Source organism: Rhipicephalus sanguineus, chromosome 4 (assembly GCF_013339695.2).
Source record: "Rhipicephalus sanguineus isolate Rsan-2018 chromosome 4, BIME_Rsan_1.4, whole genome shotgun sequence".
In the NCBI taxonomy this organism is placed as follows: Eukaryota; Metazoa; Arthropoda; class Arachnida; order Ixodida; family Ixodidae; genus Rhipicephalus; species Rhipicephalus sanguineus.
Genome location: NC_051179.1, coordinates 6,837,174 through 6,863,027, shown reverse-complemented (window position 1 = coordinate 6,863,027; position 25,854 = coordinate 6,837,174). Strand labels below are relative to the sequence as shown.

The window sequence follows — 25,854 nt, the reverse complement described above, 5'->3', positions numbered from 1 at the left end:
ATACCGCTGTAGGGTGAATGCTTTGGGCGCTGTACGGAGGGAGAGCCCGGAAAGTGGCGTCGTCACTTTTCGCAGTATTCGGCTAAGCTTTGCGTCCATAACGGATACGGCGGCTCCAGTGTCGATAAGGGCAGATGCACGAACACCGTCCACAAACACGTCTATCACGTTCGATGGGCTTCGCTGGGGGCTTTCGCAGTTCGACAGCATCGCAGCCCTTGCCTCGTGGACTGCGACGACTAGTTTTCCTGGTCTCGTGGGACAAGACGTGGCCGCATCGGTGACAGCGAGCGGCGTCGTGGTGACGGTGAACGGCGGGTAGATGGAGCGGGGCGAGACGTCGGCGACAGAGGCGTAGGTGGGTCGTAATATGGGCGGTTGGCCGGGCTGGTGGCAGGCGACGCGACTCTAGGCGGCTGCACGCGATTGCAATAGCGCGCCACGTGGCCGGCGTAACCCCATGCGAAGCATATGGGGCGGTTGTCAGGTGTGCGCCATCGGTTCGCTGGGGCAGGGCCCGCCCATGGTGCAGGACGGGATTGACGGGGCGGCAACTGATAGGACTGGACGGTGGGCTGCAGTCGTGGCCTGTGCGTGACGTCGGCGCAGGTTACCGGTACATCCGCTTCGAAAGAATGAGGTCGAGCGGAGGCTTCGGCGTAAATGTGTGGGGCAGACGTAGGGATTGCTGGGGGCGTTCTTGCAACCACTTGGGCGTAACTCAAGGGTGCAGGAGCCGTATGGTGCTGGTGGTACTCGGGCATGACCTCTGCGATTTCTTGCTCAATTGCTCGACGGAGCGGAGGCAGAAGTGTGGTCGACGGCTGTTGAACGTACTGCGGGCGAGCAAAGTCCAGCATAGAAAATTGGCGCGCGATTTCCTCGCGCGCGAATGTCTTCATCTCTGCGAGCAACGCGGAGTGGTCGGATATGGTCGACAAGCCAGCGAGCTCGGCGTCGCGTGATGGAGAGCGACGGGTCATCGATCGGTGCCGGCGCAGCTCCTCATAGCTTTGGCAGAGCGTTATGACCTCAGCCACTGTGCTGGGATTCTTGGCGAGCAGCATGGTGAAGGCGTCGTCGTCGATGCCTTTCATGATGTGCCGGATCTTGTCAGATTCGGACATGGTGGCGTCGGCTTTCTTACAGAAATCGAGGACGTCTTCAATGTAACTGGTGAATGATTCACCGGCCTGCTGAGCGCGTTCACGTAAGCGCTGTTCGGCCTGCAGCTTACGAACGGCAGGGCGGCCAAACACATTGATAATGGCGGTCTTGAAGTCGGACCACGTTGTAAAATCTGATGCGTGGTTGTTGTACCACAAGCCCGCCACACCCGCGACGTAGAAAACCAGGTTAGTCAGTTTTCCTGCCTCGTCCCATTTATTGGGGACACTCACGCGCTCGTAAATCGCGAGCCAGTCCTCCACGTCGGTGCCATCTGCGCCAGTGAAGACCGGAGGGTCGCGGATACGAGGCACACCTGGGCATGAGGTCGGTATAGGCGGGGCCGTTTGCTGGGAGGCGTCTTGAGGCATCGTAGACGGCAGGGTACGGGATCGAAGAGCCAGGGGCATCGAATGAGGGCCGAAGTTGTTGTGAAAGCCCAGCACCTCCACCAAATTATAAAGACGTTTATTAGCGGGCACTCGGTGACGATACACGACTGCGACAGTCAAGGCGGGGGCCGACTCTGAGCGCGAGGAGCGTGCTGTCCGAGAAGAGCGGAAGAGGACGACCCACTAGTAAGCGCTCGAGAGGGCGACCCATTACAGGCTTCCAACGCTTCGCTACAATGCCTTAAAATCCGGCCTCTATTGATAAATACTGAGCTGGCGTATGAACGCTAGTGCTTTGAAGTATGTGTAAGCCGACGGGAGTGTAAACGTGAGCCGACATAAGGCCGATAGTAATGCTGTAGTTGTGTAGATAGAACCATAGGTCGGCAAAAAGTGTGGAGCTCACTCAGACTCACTCAAGAATAATATTTTGCGCCTAGGGCTCACTAGGACTCAGACTCACCAAAAGTTTCCTCAACCGGACTCACTCGTACTCAGACTCACTAAGATTTTACTCAACCGGACTCACTCGGACTCAAGCTTACCGAAATAATACTCACCCGTACTCACTCAGACTCAGACTCACGGCTCGATCTGAGTCTGAATGAGTCTGAGTGAGTCGACTCATGAGTGAGATTGCCGACCTATGCTCCTGCCCTCCAAGTAAGCACGCCTACGTACGCTGTGTGAGCTCAAATTTTCTTTGAAAAAATGTGGGCGATTATAACATTAAACTACCACGAAATGTTTCCTTCCGTCCGTATAGATCTTTAGCTGTTAAAATGATTGTTCCAAATTTTCTGGATCATGCTCACAGCACCTGCTCATAACACGACGCAACAAATGACGCGTAAGGGATCCACCGCGTAATGACTACTTACGCACGACTACGTCAAAAAAGTCACAGTTTCGCCCCAACGGCGAAGCAATGAATGCGATAGCAATAAATTGGAATGTAACGCGAACAACGGAAAGCAGCTCGAAATTGCCAGCGCGTCGCTCGAGCCCAAAGGAAGCACGAAAAGAACGCACACAGGGCGAGCGCGAACTATCATGCGCCACAGCTCGACATTGAAGCGCACTGCTCAAACATAAAACAGGACGCACGAAACGAACGAACAGGTACACGCAGGACGAGCGCGAACTGTCACAGTTGTTACTTATTTAATAATAATATCTGGGGTTTAACGTCCCAAAATCACGATATGATTATGAGAGACGCCGTAGTGGAGGGCTCCGGAAATTTCGACCTCCTGGGGTTCTTTAACGTGCACCTAAATCTAAGTACACGGAGTTGGTACTTATTTCTATTTGAACAGCGCGCTCAATTCGCAAACGCGGCCGCTGCAGCGAGCGAAGTGACCTTCGTACGCTCTGTGACTTCAGTGCGGACATCGCGGGGAAAGCACAAGATATACAACCCCCCGCTCCAACCCACGGCCGCCCCATTCTTTCCTCGGGATAAGCGCACAAAAACGACCACGCCCTGTAGAGCGAAGAGCAACGGCGTTCGCAGGAGCGGGGGCGACGATTTTTAAAGGAGCATTGACACAAAAATTTTGCACCTTGTTTTTTGTTGTTGCAATAGATAGCTTATGATCTACTTATCACGGCTGCAAACCTCGTTTGCGCGAGTGCGCGACGGTTATTTATTTAGAGACGTTTTTAGAGCGCCCAGTCGCAGTTTCGGTTTCAAAGAGAACCGAGCTAGGCAGCTACTTCCGGAGGACGGGTAGCCACAGCTGGCCACGTGAACACGCAAAATTGTCACGTAGGCGGCGCGCGAGCGCGAGTGCGGTTAAGGTCCCTAGATAAAACTTAGCTTGGCTTGACTTGGCTGCCGCCACAGCACTCCCCCCTTAAAGGTCCAGGCGAGTGGGTGCTCTTGATAGCCGCCCGCTGTGCGTCAGCCGGGAGGGCACCTCGTTGACTTGGGCTGGCATTGAAGCTGGGGGTTCTGGCGGTGATTACCTTGGTGGAGGCAACACGGCGTCGTCGCGGTCCATATGTGCTGGCTTGATTCGGTCCAACGACACCACCTCCTCACGGCCGCTTCTCTTGATTGTGAATTGTTTGTCCATGGCGGAGGACTTGAAACGGCCCATCATAGGGTGGCTGAAGAGGTCGCCGAACCGCGTCGTGTCGGACAAACACATATGGGCACGATGTGAGCTGTGGGTCGACGTGCACCACACGCGACCCTGGGGGCCGTGGAGATACCGCGCGCAGTTTGCTCATGACGTTGCGTAGGCGAAGTGCATAGTCGCTGCAAGCTATGGATGCCTCCTCTGAGCCGCGCGCAAAGAACTCTCCCGGCAGCCTGAGTGTCGTGCCGTAGACCAGCTCAGCGGCGCTGCAGCCAATGTCCTCTTTCAAGGCGGACCTTATACCCAAAAGAACGAGTGGGAGGGCCTCCACCCAGTTGTGTTCCTCGGTTGCCGTGAGCGCAGCCTTCAGCTGGCGGTGAAAGCGCTCCACCGTGCCATTGCTCATGGGATGGTACGCCGTCGTGCGTATGCGTGAGGTGCCCATGAGCTGACTGATGGCAGTGAAAAGGGCTGATTCGAACTGTCGGCCGCGGTCTGTTGTTATCGTGGAGGGCACCCCGAAACGGGCTACCCAGTGGTACAGGAAAGCACTCGCAACCGTCTCGGCAGTGATGTCCGCGATAGGGATGGCCTTCGCCCAGCGGGTGAACCTGTCGACACAGGTCAGCAGGTAAACCTGTCCGGAGTCGTTACCTGGTTCAGCGCCCTGTAGTCCCCGCATGGTCGCCAGTCTCCCGGCGTTGACTTTGGCACCATATGGAGTGGAGATGCCCAGGCGCTCGACGAGGGTCTGATGATCCCTAGCTCCATCATGTGTTCAAATTCTTGTCGTGCGACTTTCAACTTCTCTGGAGGCAAACGGCGAGGCCGCGCGTGCACGGGTGGGCCGCTGGTGGCGATGTAGTGGCGTACCTCGTGCTTCGCCGCGGCGCTGGCTGGCGGCTGCCTCGTCAACTCGGGAAACTCCTGCAGAATGCGAGTGAAACGTTCTGCACCGGACGGCCCGAGCAGAGTGGGGCTCAGCGGAGGGTGTTGCGAGGGATTGCCTTGCACAGCAGGGGCGGCGCCAGTGGGGGGTTTGGGGGGGAATATTTCCGCCTGCCCCCCCCCTTTGCCCCCCCAAGAGCAAGCATAGTCAAAATACAATGCATATGTTCCCAGCCTCCCTGCCCCCCTGAAGGAACCCACTTGTCGTGGGTGCCCCCCCAGTAAAAAAATCCTGGCGCCGCCCCTGTTGCACAGTTGCCTGCGACACGGGATCGTGAAGGCGGCGGTTGCGCACGTCGACGAGAAGGCCGAAATGCCGAAGAAAGTCCGCACCCAAGATGGCGAACTTCACTGCTGCCACGATGAATATCCACCGGAACGTTCTGTTCAAGCCTAAATCGAGTGGCAGCGAGCGATGTCCGTAGGTGGCGATGGTTGTGTTGTTGACCGCCTGAAGGGGGGACCCACTGGGGACACGGCAATCGGTGGACCCAACCGGCAACACGCTCACCTCAGCGCCGGTGTCCACGAGGAATCGAAGGGCACTGTCGCGGTCGGTGAGGAAAAACACTGATGGACGACGTTCGGGGGCCTCTGGGACACTGGTCGTCCTCAGTGCCGGCCGCTCCCGTTTCCCGCATAGTCGCAAGGAGGAATGCATTTGCGAGCAGCGTTGCCATGCATCCTGTGATACCAGCAGGTTCTCTGTTGCGCTGCTGGGCGATGGCGCTCCTCGGGAGTGCTGCGGGCCTGCATCGCTGCGACGGTATTGGCGAGGCGGGATATCTGCTCCCGGATGTCATGCAGTGCGGTCGTAGTCGCGCGGCCGGCGATGTCTGGCTGTAGCGCCGCGACGGACGGCGGAGCGACCGCAAGCACCGAGTCCGCGAGCTCGGCGAGTTGAGACAGGCGTTTGTCGGCAGCCGAGGCGAGGACCATGCGCAAGTTGACCGGAAGTCGCTGTAGGAACAGCTCGCGAAGCAGTCTGCTGTCGGCCTCGGTGGTGGTTGCGCCGGCCGTATGCAACAGCTGCCTCATGTGGCGCAACAATTGGCTGGGCGTCCGGTCCCCGAGCTCGGTGTCGTGCAGTAGCTGCTGCAGTCGCTGAGGCTCCGACGGCGTGAGGCGGCTGATGAGCAGCTGTTTGAGCGTTGTGTACGCGTTCTCTGCAGGTGGAGCGACCAGCAGATCGCGTATTTCGCTCGATATTGCCGGTGGGATGCTAGCGACCACGTGGTGGTACTTTGTTAGCTCAGCGGTAATACGACGAGCGGTGAATTGGGACTCCACCTGCAGGAACCATAGCTGCGGGTCCGCTGTCCAAAACGGCGGGAGCCTGATGTCGACGGCGGAGATGGCCGGTGCGTCAGTGGGAGTCTCCATGGCGTCGATCGCTTGAAGAAGGCGGTAAGCCTCGTCCGGGTCACCACTGTTGGGACGCGTGTACGCGCGGGAGAAGCAGACACAACCGCGCGGCGGGGATCCCAAACATGAACTGGTTTTTATTCGGGTTCTCTAGAGCTTCCGGAGAGCAGCGGAGGGTGGCGCTGCCTGGCGGCTTGGCTTGACTTGGCTGCCGCCACAGATGCAAGCTATATGTGAGCAATCCTGGAATATTCAAGTGAGGCCAATTAAGCTCATTGAGGTCATTTGGTACTTGTTGCTGTGATTGCCAAGCGATCCCCCCCGCCCGATACGTAGTCATCATCATCATCATCATCAGCCTGTCTACGCCCACTGCAGGGCAAAGGCCTCTCCCATGTTCCGCCAATCAACCCGGTCCTGTGCTTTCTGCTGCCACGTAATACCTGCAAACTTCTTAATCTCATCTACCCACCTAATTTTCTGTCTCCCCCTCACGCGTTTGCCATCTCTTAGAATCCAGTCAGTTACCCTTAATGACCACCGGTTATCCTGCCGACGTGCTACGTGCCCGGCCCATATCCATTTCTTCTTCTTGATTTCAACTATGATGTCATTAACCCCCGTTTGTTCCCTGACCCACTCTGCTCTCTTCCTGTCTCTTAAGGTTACACCTATCATTTTCCTTTCCATCGCTCGCTGCGTCGTCCTCAATTTAAGTTGAACCCTGTTTGTAAGTCTCCAGGTTTCTGCTCCGTAGGTAAGTGCCGGTAAGATGCAGCTGTCATATACCTTCCTCTTGAGGGATAGTGGTAGATTACCATTCATGATTTGATAATGCTTGCCGAATGAGCCCCAACCCATCCTTATTCTTCTAGTTATTTCACTCTCATGGTTCGGCTCCGCGGTTACTACCTGTCCTAAGTAGACGTACTCCTTTACAACTTCCAGTGTCTCGCCACCTATCGCAAAGCGCTGTTCTCTACCAAGATTGTTCCACATTACTTTAGTTTTATGCATATTAATTTTCAGACCTACTCTTCTACTTTCCGTATCCAGTTCAGTAATCATGAGCTGCAATTCGTCTCCCGCGTTACTCATCAATGCAATGTCATCAGCGAATCGTAGGTTACTGAGATACTCTCCATTGACTCTTATCCCTAGCTCTTCCCAATCTAGGGCCCTGAAAACCTCCTGTAAACACGCGGTGAATAACATTGGAGAGATCGTGTCTCCCTGCCGTACGCCCTTCTTTATTGGGATTCTGTCGCTTTCTTTATGGAGGACTATAGTGGCTGTGGATCCGCTGTAGATTTCTTCCATTATGTTTATATAGGCTTCGTCGATGCCTTGATTCCGCAGTGCCTGCATGACTGCTGATGTCTCCACCGAATCAAATGCCTTCTCGTAATCTATGAAGGCTATGTATAGGGGTTGGTTGTATTCCGCGCATTTCTCTATCACCTGATTGATAGTATGAATATGGTCTATTGTTGAGAATCCTGTACGAAATCCTGCCTGGTCCCTTGGTTGATTGAACTCCAATGTCGTATTAATTCTGTTAGCAATTACTTTTGTAAATAGCTTGTAGACAACCGACAGTAAGCTTATGGGCCTGTAATTTTTCAGGTCTTTCACGTCCCCTTTCTTATGGATCAAGATGATGTTGGCATTCTTCCAAGATTCTGGTATCCTCCCCGTCGAGAGGCACTTCGTATACAGGGTGGCCAGTTTCTCTAACATAATCTCTCCACCGTCTTTCAACAGGTCTGATGTTACCTGATCCTCACCAGCTGCTTTGCCTCTTTGCATTCCCTTTAGGGCTTTCTTTACTTCTCCTGTCAATACTGGTGGGATGTCAGATTCCTCTGCGCTATTACTCCTTCTTACGTTATCATCCTGAATGGCTCGGCTGCTGTACAGATCTCTGTAGAACTCTTCCGCTACCTCAACTATTCTATCCATATTGTTTGTGACCTTGCCTTCCTTATCCCTTAATGCATACATCTGATTTTTGCCTATGCACAGTTTTGTCTTCATAGCTTTGAGGCTTCTTCCGTTCTTTAGAGCATGCTCAATTTTCTCCATATTATACTTTCTTATGTCGGCTACTTTACGCCTATTGATTAACTTCGAAAGCTCCGCCAGCTCTATTTTGTCTGTTGCATTTGAGGCTTTCATAGCTTGACGTTTCTTAATGAGGTTTTTCGTCTCTTGGGATAGCTTACCAGTGTCCTGTCTAACAACTGTACCCCCGACTTCCACTGCACACTCCTTGATGATACTAGTCAGATTATCATTCATTGCGTCAACGCTAAGGTCGGTTTCCTCGGTTAAAGCCGCGTACCTATTCTGAAGCGAAACTCTGAATTCCTCAACTTTCCCTCTCAGAGCTAGTTCATTAATCGGCTTCCTGCGTATCAGTTTCTGCCGTTCCTTCCTCACGTCAAGTTGAAGTCTAGATCTTACCATTCTATGGTCACTGCATCGGATCTTGTTAACTACTTCCACATCCTGTACAATGCCCGGGTGGCCGCACATTATGAAGTCTATTTCATTTTTAGTTTCGCCATTAGGACTCCTCCACGTCCACTTACGAGTAGCCCGTTTTCTGTAGAAGGTATTCAAGATGCGTAAATTATTGCGTTCTGCAAACTCTACTAGTAACTCCCCTCTGGCGTTTCTAGAGCCGATGCCATATTCCCCAACTGCATGATCTCCAGCCTGCTTCTTGCCTACCTTTGCATTAAAGTCGCCCATCAGTACAGTATACTGTGTCTTTACCTTACTCATTGCTGATTCTACGTCTTCGTAGAAGCGTTCAACCATTTGATCATCATGGCTGGACGTAGGCGCGTAGGCCTGTACCACCTTCATCTTGTACCTCTTATTAAACTTAATTACGATACATATCACCCTCTCATTAATGCTATAGTATTCCTCTATATTGCCAGCTATATCTTTATGAATAAGGAACCCCACTCCTAGTTCTCTTCTGTCAGCTAAGCCACGATAGCATAGGACGTGTCCGTTCTTCAGCACTGTATAAGCCTCCTGTGGCCTCCTAACCTCACTGAGCCCTATTACATCCCATTTAACACCCTCCAATTCCTCGAATAGTACAGCTAGACTCGCCTCACTAGATAAAGTTCTAGCGTTATACGTAGCCAAATTCAGATTCCAATGGCGGCCTGTCCGTACCCAGAGATTCTTAGCACCCTCTGCTGCGTCGCAGGTCTGACCGCCGCCTTGGTCAGTTGCTTCGCAGCCGCTGGGGACTGAGGGCCGAGGGTTAATTGGTGTATTCATGTGGGAGGTAGTGGCCAAGTACTACACCAGGGTGGCCAATCCTGCTCTGGTGAGGGAGTGCATTGCTGGCTGTGGTCGCCAGTGAGGCTGCACCCCAGGCCTTTTTACACAATTCCATCATCACGCGGATTTTTTTTTTTAATCCGGTTGGGAATTGTCCGGCACCGGGATTCGAACCACGGACCTCTTGCATGCGAAGCTGATGCTCTACCACTACGCCATCGCTGCATCGCCATCGCTGCATACATAGTCAATACTCGTGAATTACAGTGTGATCACGTGAACACTTTATGTGTGGGCGTGTCAATTGGTGCTGTGATCTTCAAGCGATTCCCAATGGAACCCGAGTGACACGTAACCAATACTCGTGAATTACAATGTGATCACGTGAACTCTTCTTGTACGGGCTTGCGATTTCATGTGTGCCAGTCAAGCCAGGACCAGCCGAGGGCCGACGAGCTCTGCTCTGCCCCAGTTTTGCGCGACTCCGCGCAAGCGGCGCAACCATGTTGCTGGGTCGAAAAGCTCGGCCGATGGCAGATATCGAGGGGTTGGCGTACATTTAACAGTCTAATGACAGCATTTCGCAATATGGAACCCCTAAGTTTCTTAGTTTGCAGCGTCTGGTCACTTGCCTTCCCCGTGTTTTTAAGCTGTTTACTTCCAGTTAGGTTTCTCTGGCTGCAGAGAAGGTGGTGATACTTCTTACAATAATTGTTCTGGTTTTACGCCCCAAGAACACGATGTGATTGTGAGTGACGCTGTAGTGGAGGGCCGCCGATAGTTCGACACCGTGATGTTCTTTATCTTGCATTAAATCTAAGCTCACGGGCTTCTAGCATGTTGCGTCCATCGAAATGCTCACGCCGCATCCGAGATTCGCTTCCGTCACCTAACACGCTGTTGCGTAATATATGACTCCAAGTGGAAAGTAATGAATTTATAAGGTGTTGGCTCGCGGCACGCACAAATCGGCTCATATCACAAATGATCACGCGCGTGTACTACCGCTACACTCTAATAAGATGTCTCTTTTGACCGTTTTGGCTTGCCACGTATATAGCCCTCTTTTAAAGGGCCACGTCAACTCTCTCTGGAGATCATCATACACTCTTTGGAGAGTCGCGTGACCCACAAGAGAGTCACCGTGCCACTTTAAAGAGAGTCACATGCGTGGAAAGTCAGGAATCCCCGACAGGAGTCGCACCGACACTGTTTTTTTGGAGTGTACGGATCTGCTGCTCACCGGCTCCGTCCAACGAAGTGCGCAAGGAAACAAAAAAACACTACCTAAATTTTGTGAGTTCTTTAATAAACTAAAATACTATTACCTGGGGTTTTGCGTGCTAAAACCACGATACGATTACATGCACGCCGTAGAGGAGGGCGACGCAAATTTCGACCGCCTGGTGTTCGTTAACGTGCCGTCCCACAGCTCAACACAAGGGGCCCAGAAAAGTAGGCAGTGGGAAAGGAGGGGGGTTGCCCCCCCCCTCCTGGAATTCTAATGGTTGTGAGAGCAAATGGGTGTTTTTCAAGGCTTTCAGCAAGTGGGCCCACGGCCGGTCTAGAGGCGCGCGCTCGCTCCTTCCCTTACGGCCTGAGCAGCCGCCGGGAGTACAATGGAACTTTTTCTATACAGTCACGACGGCGCGCTCCGCGTGAGGGCGTCGCGAGCCAACCGCCCAAAGCGCGTTTCGCCGCATGCGCTTCGTGTTGTAAACCAGCTGTGCCCGGCCAATTTCTCGTGCTAATTACTTCTTTCGGTTGTACCAAGCGGTGAAGGAAGTACAGGTGCGTGTGGGGACAGTCTGCCTTTCTCGGCACTCGGCAATAGAAGACGCACACGCAGCGCTACTAGCAACAACAATATTTTTTAAGACCCGACCACCTTATATTCGATGGAGGCGAAAATGCCTGACGCCCGTGTGCTTAAATTGCTGTGGCTGGAAAATGAATTTTCAGGCTACATTAAGCGCATCCAGGATTCTTCTGTCGCCGCTGGCGTTGGAAACTTTACAGACGAGACGTACACTGTCCTGCTTTTCACCACGAAGTCCACAGTGGAGACAGTCCGATTTCTTCTGAGAAAAGGAGTAAACTATGTGCTCACGAAGAAATTTAACAGTGATCCTACAGAGGCATTGTTTGGAAAATCAATGTGCGAGGGCAATGACGCGCCAGACGCAAGAGCCGTCACAGCTGCTTTGACCCACATTGTCAAGGAAAAGGCGCTACCTTCAAAAGACATGGGCATTCGCGACGAAAACATTGAAGAAGCGGCGGTGTCTATTCCGGAAGATGTTATTGAGGAACTTGAAGCTCTGCGAGAACCTCCTCGCAAACCACCGAACTCTGTTGCCTATTCAGGCTTGGTGTATGTAGGTGGTTACATTGCCAAACTCATCACTGATGTCGGTTGCGAAACATGCGCCATGCTAGTGACGACAAACAAAACGAGCAGTCCTTTGTATCATCTTCTCTGTCAGCAAGAAGCCTATGATCTACACTACTCAAAGCCGGAGTTACTATCAATGCTGGACACAATTGTGACGTTCTTCGAGAAAGCAGTCAAATATCTTCCTCAAACAAAAATCCTCGAGACTCTGCAATTGACTGTTGAGCCATACCTTGAAGATTCTACACTTCTGGACTGTCCGGAAGGTGTGGACAAGAGTCACGCGAGAGTGCTGGCTCATGTTATTTCTGAGAAGTTTCTCCGGATTCTTCTTGTTAACTACACAAAAAAGTTAACATATCAGAATGACAGGCCTTCTGGTTTTATTCACAAGCCCTCGCGGAAGCATATCAGGCTGTGACAAACTTGACTCCTTAAACTGTGATCGTCACTACAGTGTTTTACCAGCAGTGATTTTTTTTCAGTTCTCCGTGCGCATATCGTTGTAGTACCAAGGAAAACATTCTGTTTCCCATTGAAAGGATTCTCTGAAAGTTTTTTTTATGTTTCCTCTTCGTCTGCAGCGTGGCCGTCCCCATTATGCAGTGACTTTCACTTTTTTGCAGTATTTGTTTCAATATTAAAGCCCGAATTAAGATGCCTCCAACAAAAAATGTGCAATTTTGTTATTTTCAAGTACAGCGACGGCCGGCACATACATTTGAAATAAACATTTCCTAAACCATTATTAAACCGTTTCCTCAACCAAATGCAATGTTCATCCTCTCACTTATTCTCGAAGTTACAGAAACCTAAAAAGAACACAAGGCTGTGTTATAACCGCGTCGATGCTTTGCCGAGCAACAGAAGCGGGTTTATGAGCGGCCTGCGCCACCACTTCTGTAAAGCGGAATTTACCAGAGTCATCATATATACTTGCTACGATGTTTCTATTGCATTGGTACCATGAATACCATATAGAGTAACTTCAGAAAGCGCCACGATAACTCGGCAGCCGAGCACTCCCAGCGCGCGCTAGCCTCCGCAACGGCCGGGAGTGAGTTAGGGAGCAGTTAGAGTTACTGTATATGCTACCTTTAGGTAGCAGAGTTGCGCATCTGTCTTCCAACGCCGCTAGCAACCATGCATTGCGGAGAAGCTGCCGCTTGGGCTAATTTTTTTATTTCTCGACACCGCCGCTGCAGCGAACTGAATTAACACTAGCAATCGACAGCCAATGTTTATCGCCGGCCTTCGACAAGCCATACAGGTTAATCGGCGTCACGGTAGGCATGTCGCCTGCAAAAACGAAGTGCTACTTCACCGCATAACTGTGGTTGCTAGCCGGACCTATGCGCAACTCTGCTACCTAAAGGTAGCATATACAGTAACTCCAGGAGCAGTTGGCTCGGAGCGCCCCCACGAAATTGCGGCCATAGGTAGCAACAGCCCCCCGTGCGCAGGCCGTAAAGGAAGGAGCGAGCGCGCGCCTCCAGACCGGCCGTGGTGGGCCCTCCCTCCTCCCTAAAATATTCCTGGCTACGTGCCTGCACGGGTCTCTATGATTTCACCTCCAGCAAAATGCGACCGCCGCGGCCATAATCAAAACCGTAATTGTCGGGTCAGCAACGGAGCACCGTAACCACTATACCAACGTGGCGGACAATTAACCGGAGTTCATTTCCTGGATTTGTCTTCCCTTTTCCTACCCGAACTTTTTTCGCTATTTACATCTGCTCTCGCTAAACCGAGTTTCTGGGCAGATTCGTCGCCGAAGGCCAATGCATGTTTTGTTTTGCGAGAGCTTTGTTCCGTCTGAATGCATGGTTCGTCGGCGCCTTTGCGTTCCTTCGCCGCTGAGGTTTACAGTTGTGGGGATAGCTTGTCGCCCATGTTTGCACCGCGTTAAAGACCCCGTAAAATAGGTTTAGCATTTGTCGCTTCACTGAGTCCTTTATAAATGTCCACCAATACATATCATCTCATAATAATGTAGATTATAATACGCCAAATACCTTTTAAGGTGCATTTTACTGTTATTATTATCACGTGTCTTCTATGAAAACGTGCGGCGACGTTCAATGATGAGAGCTGCTTCGTGAGAAACATGTCGGTGGGACCTGGCTATCGATAGGGGCGAGTAGCATGCACACTTCTTGTCCTTTCCTATCTGTTCGCTTGCGTTATGCCCATTACTGCAGGTAGAAAATTTGGTCACGCGCTGACCGCAGCATACGCGCTAACATGCTTTGGCAAAGTAATCAAACCATCCTTAATTATTTGTTAGTTGGAGGCACCTGAAAGCATCTCTGGTACAACAAGTTCATGCAGTCGGAGCCCATCTAAAGAATTGATAATCCACACTAAAGAAGAAATGTTCCACCCGACAGATATGTTCAATCTTATGATCCTCATTACAAAGAACTGCCGAAGTATTGTCACCTAGTCGTGATGGTGAAGTACGCAAAACACAAGGTGGTATATATGAAAATTCTTTCTTGGGCGAATTTGTAACCAGGTAATGAGAAGTCGAAGTACTAGCAATACGCGCCGTACACCGATATAGTGGCGATCACATTCGTAGGTCGTCGGAAATATGGTCATCAGCAAGAAACGTCGAACGGTGCGGCAAGAAACGTCGAACGCACCAACCCAACCATTATCATGTGTGTACGTCAGCCGCAGCACAGTTCGTTTATTTGATAAAGATACCACAGGGCAAGGCTAACAGCCCAATATGCCGGCACCGAGCCCATCCGTGAAATGGTCTATACACCACACCTGTACGGCAGTCAGTGAATTTGTCCGCGTGTTTCAGACAAGTTTCAGATAAGTTTCAAGTTTATTTCAGATATTGGTACAGAAACAGAAAATCGTACAGGATAAATATACAGAAGGAGGTCCGAAAGCACTAGGCTGCAGGGGGACCCCCTGTCCAAGATTGAAAAATAAAAATTGCCTAATTTGCAGAAACGGCAATGTAACAAGGAAAATGTGAGGTTTGATACAACAATAATAAATCAGTTATACATAAACAAAAATGGTACGAGAAACATTATTATTGAAGGAAAAAATACACATCTAGTAGTTAAGCAAATAAAATACAATTGTTTTTTAAATAAGCCGATCGTAGAACATTGTTTAATGTGGGATGGTAATGAGTTCCATATGGATAAAGCAAGGAAATAAGCAGTGTGACGACCATAATTAGTACGGATAGACAGTAGTAAAAAATTTCCATTTGAAGAAAATCTAGTTGGGTTACAGTTACTAAGAACATCAGGACAAAAAACACATGATGGTACAAGATGGATAAATGACTTGAATAGGGTAATGGTGAGATGGTATTTAAATAAACTAGAAATAGGAAGTATGTCAAAGTTGTGAAGTAATGATGATGCACTACTGCGATATGAGCTGTGAGTTATTATTCTAATGGCTTGGTTCTGAATGTGTTGAATGGGTTGGTTCTGAATGTGTTGAATGGGAGATAAATGGATTAAATATGTGTTACCCCATGTAGTGATACAATAATTAATATGACTGCGAATGAAAGCGTAATATAATTTTATTAAAGTCGAAGTGTTGAAAAAGTCACGTGCTTTGATTAAAACTCTAATACCGAAAGCTAGTTTTTTTCTTAAGTGGGTGACATGGTTAGAATATTTTAGGTTGTTGTCAAGAATTACTCCCAAGAAAGAGCATTCATTGTCAGGAGCAATAAGCATGTCATTTAGTTTGATGGTGACTTGGGATGGAAGAATTTCGTTATTTCAGTGGAATATCATGAACTTAGTTTTTGTAGGATTAATACTGAGGGAGTTACAATGGCACCAGGTTAGAATGCTATTTAGGTCTTCCTGTAATTTTTGCATCAAAGAGTGAATGGATTTGTCAGAGGCTAGTATGGTAGTGTCATCAGCGTAAAGAAAAGGTTCAGAGTTAGTAACTGTTTGAGGAAGGTCATTCATGTAAATTAAAAATAAAAGAAGGCTAAGAATGGATCCTTGAGGAACGCCTTGATTGGTAGTCAAAAAGTTTGATAATGTAGAGTGAACATGAACAGCCTGTTGTCGATCACATAGGTAGCTTTTAATTAGTGTTAATGCAGGTCCAAGAATACCGATAGACTTAAGTTTGGTTTCCAGGATGCTGTGATTAAGGGAGTCAAAAGCTTTGGTTAAGTCAATGAATAATGCTCCAGCAAATTCACCAGAATCAATGGCTCTTTTAATCTTATCAGTAAAAGTTAGCAAAGCAAGATTCGTAGAAAAGGCTGGTCGGAAACCGAACTGATGAGATGTTAAAATAGAGAATTTAGATAAGTAATTAGTGATGCGTTTCTCGATACACTTCTCTATTATTTTACTAAAAGCTGATAAAATGGCTATTGGGCGATAATTTGAAATGCATGTTCTGTCACCTTTCTTGAACACTGGAATGATTTTGGCCTTTTTTAATTATAATGGGAATGACCCGGTCTTGAAAATTAGATTGATAACGCGGGATAGTGGGACGGCAATATGGTTAGCAATTAATTTAACATTGGACGAGTGAATTCCGTCAAGCCCGGCAGTAATGACTCTGAGTTTTCTAATAATGCCAATTATCTCGCTCGGATCTGTTGGGAAAAGGTAAAATGATTGTGAAGAGCGGACTCGAGAGTGATTCAGGGTTAGAGGTGGAGTAGAACCTTGATTGCAAAAAAATGAATTGAATTCATTCGCAATGTCGATTGGCTGATCTAAGACGCGGTCTGCAGTTTTAATTTCAGTAATAGTTAATTCAGACGTGTTCTTGTTTAAAAAGGAATTAATAATTTTCCATTGTTCTTTAGAGTTGTTGCCAGCACACGTTATTTTGTCTTCGTAATAATTTCTTTTTGCAATTTTTAACAGTCTGTTAAGAGTATTACAATACAAAACGTAACGAGATTTTAATTTAATGTTATAAGGACAGCGTTTGACTTTATTATAAAGGTTTTCTCTTTTGCGCATGCTTGTCAGAAGACTGTTTGTTATCCACGGGTTATGAGGAGCTGAATAGATTCTTTTGCATCTGACCACTGAAATACTATCATGAAGACACTTACAAATGCGAGAAGAAAGATAATCAAAAGCTATGTTAGCGTCCGTGCACATTTCAATGGAAGACCAGTTGACATTGCTTATGTGGTTCACAAACTCCTCTTTGTTTAGAATTGTTTTGTAAATCTTAAATCACGATTATGCATGAAACTTCCATATGAAAAGAAAACAGGATAATGATCAGTAATGTTCGCCTTAAGGACACCGCAGTTTTCAGGTGAAAGGAAGTTAGAAAGAACATGATCAATGAGTGTGCTACTGCGCCCAGGTATACATCTAGTAGGAAGAGTGATTAATGATTCATTCCCGAAACCTTGAAATCAGTTTGCGGACTCAGTGCGATTGGTAGCATCATGGAGTAAATCAATGTTCATATCACCCAAAATAACTACATTCTTACGTTCAAGAGATAAAGTTTCAAGGACAACGTTGAAACTTGAACAAAACTATTCTCCCGACGATGAAGGTGACGATGAACTCCCGACGATGAAGGTGAACGATAGATAGTGCCAACAATAAGTTTATTAGTATTGTCAGCTGATGACGGCTTATCTAGTTCTATCCAAACGGATTCGCACTTATCGACAGCAATATGAAGATCAGATCTGCGCTTATAATGTAAAGTAGGCAAAATAAAGATGGCTGCGCCACCGTGTCTACTCGATTTGCGATTGCAATATTCTGACCAATATCCGTGTAAGCCGAACAAGTTTTTATCTTCAGGTGAAAGCCATGTTTCCGACACGCAGACGAGGGAAAAGGAATTTTTGAAAGAATGTAGAAGTGCGTTGATTTCATCATGATTTCTTTTTAGGCTACGCGCATTAAAGTGAATTGCTGATAAGCTAGAATTGTTCAAGAAAGAATCTAATTTATTAATACTAAGACGACATGATGGAGTGCGGTTTAACTTGATAGATAAGTTACTATAGGTGACCAGATCTACTGAACAAAAAAACAAATCCACGCATATCCGCGAAGTGACTGATGATGAGTGGGCGAAGCACTGGGGACCGCTCGGTAACCCTGAATCTCCTGTAACATCGCCCACTCGCGCGTGTAAATGAGTGACAACGCGTGTGTACAGTTACATAAAATGTTTATTGGTCATAAATCTTATGTCGTGTTGAGTCGTGGATTCCATTTTCCCTTCATTACTGCTTTGTGGTCCGTGAAATGCAGAGGCAATGGTTCTGCAATCGGATCTAGCCTGAAGTTGGCAAAGTCAAGGTCTATGCACATCCCCCTGTGGTAGCTCGCTGTATGCGTCCACGTTGCCTTTCGCGGGCGAGCGCGCGTTCACGGTCCATGGCAGAAAGAGTATGTGTAGAAACGCATTTTCACTGCAGCACCTTATCGGGTATTAAATGCGAAGCATTTCTTAGCGAACCTCAGGCACTTTGGGCGTTTCTATCTACGTATCTATCTATCAATCTATCTATCTATCTATCTATCTAGCCGCCTACGTCTGGGCGCTCTCCTGGTCGTCTCTGTAACTTCTAATGTACCAAAATTGGCATAGCAGGGGATCAGTGTATGGTGAACGCGATTCGCTGGTCATGACATCAGTAACGCAAAATACCTGTCGCGTACGTCATGAAACCCTTTCTCTCAGTCACCTGTGGCACATACCCGCATACCAGAGTTTATGTTATGCGGGTATGTGCCACAGGTGATACAAATTTTCAACCAACACAGTAAACGCGAACACACACATTGACACGCAAGGGAAGTGATAATAATAATAATTGCAGGGGCTTTAATTTTGACTGTCTGGTATTCTTTAACGTGCACCGAGATCGCACAGTACACGGGCATCTAGCATTTTGCATGCGACCGCCGCGGCCGGGATCGAACCCGCGACCTTCGGGTCAGCAGCCGAGCACCGTAACCGCTACACCACCGGGGCGGACTCAAGGAAAGTGAGGAAGCTGGAAACAGAACACCCCTGGAAGACGCTCAACTACCATGCACTCGTTCACGTGGTCCGCAACGTGGACCACGTCGATTGCGCAAAAACCGGGGTCAATGCTTCCTACAATAAATCTGCCGAGAAAACCAGGCCGCTCATCATTATCGATGACTTAAACATTGATCTATCAAGACGGAACAGCGAGTGGTCTGTATACTGCGCGAAACACGGCTTGAATATGGACAGGGCATCAAAAGACCTCGCTGCCACGTGCAGGACAGGAGGCGTCATAGACCATTTCATCGTAAGAGGCATCCAGGATTTCCACCAGCTCTACTATACCTCGTACTTCACTACACTTAGACCTCTCGTAGCTGCGATCACGAACGGATCCGGTCGAGCTGTTGGTGCTCACTGATCACGGTGATGATGACCTTGTTGAAGAACTGTCAAGAACCCCTTCTACACATACACACGGGTTGGTGAAACGTGCGTGCGTTCGCGTCATAACAGATAAATATAAACATAACGGTAACCGAACTGCAACTGCATGTGATTGGAGCGTACGCGCAGTGCTTCTGCGTGTGCCACTTGGCTGTGTGTATATCTAGAATAATATTTCTGAAACGGAGCTTTGTTGCGAGTAACGCCTGTCCTGTGCATTTGCGTTTCGTCTTTGTGCTGTTCGGATTCGCGCTATCCAGTGTTGAAGAATATAAGCACTACATATCAGCTTATCGCGTGTGGTGATGGTAACACCCATGTTGCTGTTGGCATCGCTGCGCAACTGTAAACAACTGGTTATATAATGCATATGCGACTCATCAGCATATGAGTGTGCGTTACCACTTCATATTTCTCTAGCGTCATTCCTTAACGTTTCGCTCAGTATGAAAAATTACGCCAGTCACCATCCCGCGCTTCGCATAACTTCGACTCCCATGGTACGTGGGATCTGCCGATTTTTTTTTTTTCACAGATGTTTTTTCTTTTTCACTCCAGCGCCCGATCAAGTATTTTTCTTTCACAGATGTTTCTTTTTTTTTTCGGTTGCGGTTCACAAATGCTTCTGTTTTTTTGTCGGTTTCGGTATCGTGGACCGTGTCGGACGCGGACAACGACAAGACTCGGCCCCAAGGAGCTTCGCCTCTAATATCGGTAATTCCTTGTCTTTCACTCGCTCATTCTTTCTCTGCATAGCGGCGATTATATCTTACTTAGTTTATTGGCTGCCGTAAAATCACAGCATATCCACGGAGTGAATGATGATGAGTGGGCGAAGCTGCGGAGGTTCATCGGTAAACCGTGAATCTTCCGTGAATTCTGCCCAGTACATCATCACCGACGTGAGATCGGGCGCGTTTATACTAAAGGTTCGATGAGTTATGACGACTTGCAGCGCACTTTAATTTTACATGTACGCTGTGAATTTTCATTGTTTAGAAAACCATTGCTTAGAAAACATCTGGCGTCTTTCGTTAAGCAGCTGGCGTCTTTTCGTTTTGCTTTAGAAACATCTGGCGTTCTTTCGTTTTGCTTTTACAAAACATCTGGCGTCTTTTGTTGGTTTATTTCATCAATCAACGGCGTTTTGAACAAAATTTTTATTGTTTAATCACGCACAGGAGAAATCTCACCAGGCACTACCTTGGAGGTAAAGAATGGCTGCTAATGGGAATTAGAGACAGAAGAAGTCGGCTTTTAGCTAACGCTGCGAATTTTTTATTGTTCAACAACGCGCAGGAAAAATCTCCCACCGGCACCACCTTGCAGGTCAAAGCGTAAGACTGGTTACATACTACGCTACGAGGGACGAACGGGTGCCGCTATAAGGAGCTTCGCCCCTAAAACAACGTTAACGCCGTATCTGCTTCCTACTTTCGTTAGCCTATCAGATACGCAATGAATGTACGGAATACCTACGACAGATTTCTTCCTATCGCTTTCGGCAACCACGCTCGGACGTAACATAACGGACTTCTTTAAACGTTCCGCACAGTGGCTACTGCATCGTGAGGATAAAAAGACGCCTAACTTGGCCATTAAAGCTATCCTAATTTGTGCTCATATATGACTGAGTCCGAGCGGTACCTGCAGCCACTCGCCAGAGCAATGGGAGGCCGGAATAGGATACGCGTCACCGTCTCTTCTGTAGCAAACACACGAGACGCGAGAGTCACGTGATCAGATCTCGGTCGGACTCCGAGTACAGTGAGAGCTCTCAGAGATGCAGCGTGGTGCTCTGAAAGAACCAGCCGAACGTAGTCAGAGCGTTCGATTTCGACCAGCTGAACGTGACGCGCGTCTCCAGAGCGCTCGAAAACGACCAGTCGAATGTACCAACAATCAAATCGTGCCAAAGCAACGGCATAATGAAAACGGTAAGCGCACGGTAAGACTGGAACAAGATGACGACACACACAGAGCGCTTGTTCTTCTTGTTCGGTCTTCTTGTTCCAGTCTTACCGTGTGCTTACTGTTTTCATTATATCGCTATACCAACTAGCTCGGACCCAGCCTCTGATTCAGTACAAAACAACGGCTTCATTATGAGGCACGCCGTGGTGGAAGGCTCCGGATAATACAAGGGCTTCTGGCATTTTGACCTCCTTCGAAAATGCTAGAGCCGTGACCGGGATAAAACCCGTGTCCTTCGGGTCACCAGCCTAGCACCGTAACCCACTGTACCCCCACGCAAACAGGAGCAATACTGTATAAAAAAAAAAGAAAGAAAAAAAAGAAAAAAAAAATTGTAGTGGCTTAGCTCGGCTATGCCACGATATACCCAGCGTTAGCAAAGGTTCAGCTGATTATTAGCTTTCCAGATTGTCTAGGATTATCAGCCTTCTTCTGTTCATTCTTCGTACGCTGAACCGCTAATTGCCAGGCAGCTACTTCGGGATCCGATGAGGTAAGCTTCCCGGCTCTTCTGCGCCGTTGAGCAGCATTTGCGCTCTCCTTCTCCATGGCGTTACCAACCTGCAAACGCCAGTCAGAGGCGCTATCAAGCGGCTCCAGCGCAGTGTCAGCCGGCGACTGCACAGCGAAGGCGAATGGCTGCGTGCGCGCCGGCGCCAGTGTGTCTGCCGCGGCTACGACGCCACTCCTCCCGAACGCGCAGACCAGCAGCGGCGAGTCGCGCGCGGCGGTGGCGGAGAGCGCGTGAGATGCCGGCTCCGGCGAGCCAGCTGTATGACATCACTGATCCTCGCGCATGCGCAGCACGGCTCATGAGGATCCACGCGAAATCGGCTCCGGCTAGGCAAGTGTAGCTAACGCTACAAAAAATTATTTCCCGGATTCGAACCTTCGACGCGTCGTCCACGCGCGACACATGATGGTACTGCTTTACCGATTCCGCCACAACGCCAGCCGAGGCAGCGATGATAAAATTGGTCTTATCAAGATACTACGATGAAAGATGCAAGCCAAAGACATGACCGCGTTGTAGAAAACCTCAAATGAAACGTGTTTTAGGGGCGAAGCTCCTCTTAGTCTAACCTTGTCACGCGTTCGGCGTAACCGGCAGTATCTCCCGAACAGTATAATAGATGGCGCTGTCTCATAGTACATACAAACTGCAGTTGAGTGATGATATTCTAGATGGCGCTGTACACAATCTGTGTCGTCATCACCATTTCTCGTCTCATTTCCTAGATGGCGTTTGTCCAACAGAAGTGTGTGCAATAGTGCGCTTGTGTGAATCGCCACTAGATAGCATATATATATATATATATATATATATATATATATATATATATATATATATATATATATATATATATATATATATATATATAGTGTTGGTCACGTCTTTGATGATGTACTGGGCTATCGCTTTGATTACTGCTGGGCGAAACCACTGAAGATTTCACGGTGTAACCATGATTGCTTCAGGAGCTTCGCCCAAGCTCTTCATCATTCACCCGTGGATATGCTGTGATTTTTTTTATTCACGCCAAACCATGATCGCAGGCTCAAATGAAAGCTGTGTCTTCACGCATACTACTTAAATCTCTGGGAACTTTGCAGGTTTCCGTCTATTTTGTTCAGACGACCCGTTTGTCTTGAAAAACAAGGCGAAATTTCGGTGGCTTCCATAGGATCCCATTGTTTAAACTTTACTCGTCGTGGGAACAAAATGTAACGCCCCGATGGCAAAAGTGCTGCATTTGTGAGGTACAGTACAACTTTTAGAACGTGCCTTCTTGGGAACTTTTGGAAGTTGCGCCTCTACGATTTTTTGTCGCCGAAAAATGACCCTGTCCCATTGAAAACGGGGAGCTTCCAGCAGTGGCCGCTTGGAGCGCTGATCATAAAGTGTCCCTGAAAGCTGGATATGCGCTTAGTGCTGACATTGTACGCGTGCTTTATGAAGAAATAAGTGGCGAGGAGATGTCCCCTGTAAGAAGGGTATTGAAGGCGAGAACGAAACCAATGGAAAAGGCGCCGGAATATATGATTCTTCTAACCAACGCACTCTTTACAGCGGAGACGATGCAGCTTTCCAGGAAAAAGGCGAGCCCGCTTCGACGGTTTTTTGTACATTTTTTATTGTGTTAGCAATTGTATGAACACTCAGGACAGGTTTTCACCGTCGCCGTCATGTTCCGTATAAACTCTAAATCGATAACATCGCTCCGCGCATAGTATGTTCTACCCGCGAGTAAAAAAAGCTCGAGAGCGTTGGCAAGGAACATGGCTAAAGCAGAGATGAAACAAGCTGGCCATCTCCGTCACACGGAATAACATCAACCCGCGTGCGAGGCCTGCCGTCGACTGCTCCTAAGCAGAAGGAAACGCCCCGCCCGTCATTTGCTGGGCGAAGGAGCAGGAAGGGATATCTGGGGAGAGGGACTGCGTAACTCGAGCAGCATCTGTGAACTTTTACTATAAGGGCGCCGTCGAGGGCACTGGCACGCGCGCTATTGCTTCTCTCCCGGAGCGGCCGTATTGCCATACACCAGCGTTTTGTAGAGTTAAGTGAGAACGGAGAAAAAAGAGTTAGCAGCTAGCCCTCGTTCATTTTACATTACGGCTTGCACTTATCACATTCACTGCTTCGCCCCCCCCTCCCTCGCCGCCGCCGGTCCGATGATGCCCGCGCCGCCGCCGGTGATTTTGGGTCCGGCGCACATGTCTAGTTGCAAGTAAAGCGCCAGTCCTGTGTTTCGTCGTTTGATCAAGAAATACAAAGCTTTAGATATACTAACAGCCATTTCATTTAAGCGAGACAAGGTTGCTCGCAGTTAAGAAATTTTCAAGCGAACATTTTTGTGCATAGGAGTTTGCTGCTCAAAGTAGGTCTACAATACGTAATTTGCGAATTTATAGAAGCATCTTAAGATACAGTTGGAAAGTATCGAATCAGGTACAATAAGTGCTGTAGTATCTTGTATCTCAAACACCTCTTGCCTGAGTATCTTGTATCGTATCGCGATACAATTTCAAAGTATCTTTGCCCAGCTCTGGGTTTCACCACCTTCTGGCTACGCCAGTGTTTCCCATGTATGGCCAGCAAGAGCCCGCCCAACAAAAGCACCATCAGAATCCACTTCATTTCCCACACACAAGTCCCCCGCCGAAAAGCTGTCGCAGACAACTTGACGGGACCCACAGAGTAGCAGCAGTGGTCACGCCACACCAGTTTTGGTCAAGCTAGCGAAACGGCCGCGAGCACATGATCATGAGCTTGACATGTAAATCATGACATGAATGTCATCATCTCTGTGTTAACACCTGTAATTTATGTTCGTCATACAGAAATGTCTCGCCTTACCAATTTTGGTATATAACCACTTAATCAAACGGACGCGAGCGCCCCAAGACCATGTCATATAAGTCATGCCGTACATGACATATATGACCTGTCACTTGTGTTCGTCATACACTCTTTTCATGCCGTACCAGTTTTGGTAGACGAAACGGCCGCAAGAGCACCAATACCGTGTCATGTAAATCATGCCGTTCATGACACGCATGTCATGATTTTCATGTTACGACCTGTCGTTTATGTTCGCCATACAGTGATGCCATGCCATATCAAATTTGTTATACGCCGCGTTAACGAAACGGACACGATAGCACGAAGTCGTAGGCGGCTAGAGATAGATACGCTAAAAGTTCGCTAAGAAATGCTTCGCATTTAAAAACTAAAGATACATAAAATAGTCTTTGATGAAGACAACTGAAAAGTAATACATTGAAATGCTGACAAAGAAGGGTACGGAACAATCATAAGAAGGTAAAGATCCGCAATTACTGCTTCATCACGTACTTGTTGATTGGGGCATTGAAATTAACGCTACTTTTTAAGAGGGTGCGCAATATTCAAGATTGATCGCTTCGGCGGCACTCGAGCAAAAACAGCTTGGCGCGGTGTTTAGCATATAACGCCAACAGTCCCGTAAAATCTAGGGCTGCACGCACCTCGGTGATTCACTGCTTAAACAAGCAAAACGACACATCGCTTTGCCAACGACACGTTCCTTTGGGGTTTTCCCGTCGGTGCTCGTTATCCGAAAGATGATCGGTATTTCGAATAATCGATGAACACAGGAAGTCCTTCCCACCTGCCCCAAAAGCTGAGGGACTGGGCAGGGCGAGGATAACGCCATCTCACAGACCTCGAGAAATCGTACCTTGTCAAATAATCCGACCACGAAAAAAAGGCGCCCGAAGATGGTCGGAAAGTTTTTGCATACCGGCAGCAAAAACAATCCTTTCGCAGGCTGCATTCATCTGCGATGCCGCTTTATTTGAACGCCGCACATCTGGTGCACACGAGAAATTCTGACAGTCGGCGCGCGTAATGCAAGAGGGATCGAACGGTGGTGTTCACGTGCGCAGCACGTGCCAACCGGAAGCCGTCTAGTTGAGGAACGAAACCCTTTCCACGGTGAATAATGAGCCCGTCGTCGATGGACGAGGCGCGTTTTTTTGAGAGAGGCGACGGCTGTTGTTCAGCCATCCTTGAGGCTGCGCCAAGGAGACGTCGGCAACGAAAGACGGATGACGAACGATTACGAGCTGCTACGTAACAAACACCTGTTTGCCTTCTTCCCGCAACAAGCGGAGGATAAACAAACGACGTACCCTTGAACCTACGCGTTACCAAGGGCGCCCGCTAGCCAACGCACCGAACCTACCTCGCCTGTTTAAGAAAGCAAATGACCGCGGGAACCAGTGACGA

General features: G+C 48.6%; 2 protein-coding genes across 2 annotated transcripts; both read right to left on the bottom strand.

Annotated features, from left to right (window-relative positions):
• Nucleotides 1-3,602: 3,602 nt before the first annotated feature.
• Nucleotides 3,603-4,328, bottom strand: LOC119389204 (uncharacterized protein K02A2.6-like). The gene has a single exon (XM_037656408.1). The coding sequence runs from the start codon at nucleotides 4,326-4,328 to the stop codon at nucleotides 3,603-3,605; it is 726 nt and encodes a 241-aa protein (XP_037512336.1).
• An 878-nt stretch (nucleotides 4,329-5,206) lies between these two features.
• LOC119389203 (uncharacterized) lies at nucleotides 5,207-5,977 on the bottom strand. The gene has a single exon (XM_037656407.1). It carries the CDS (start codon nucleotides 5,975-5,977, stop codon nucleotides 5,207-5,209), a length of 771 nt encoding a protein of 256 aa, XP_037512335.1.
• Between the last annotated feature and the right edge of the window lie 19,877 nt (nucleotides 5,978-25,854).

Coding starts and splice junctions, on each gene's coding strand:
- LOC119389204 (XM_037656408.1), bottom strand. CDS start 4,328: ATGCGGGGACTACAGGGCGCTGAACCAGGTAACGACTCCGGACAGGTT.
- LOC119389203 (XM_037656407.1), bottom strand. CDS start 5,977: ATGGAGACTCCCACTGACGCACCGGCCATCTCCGCCGTCGACATCAGG.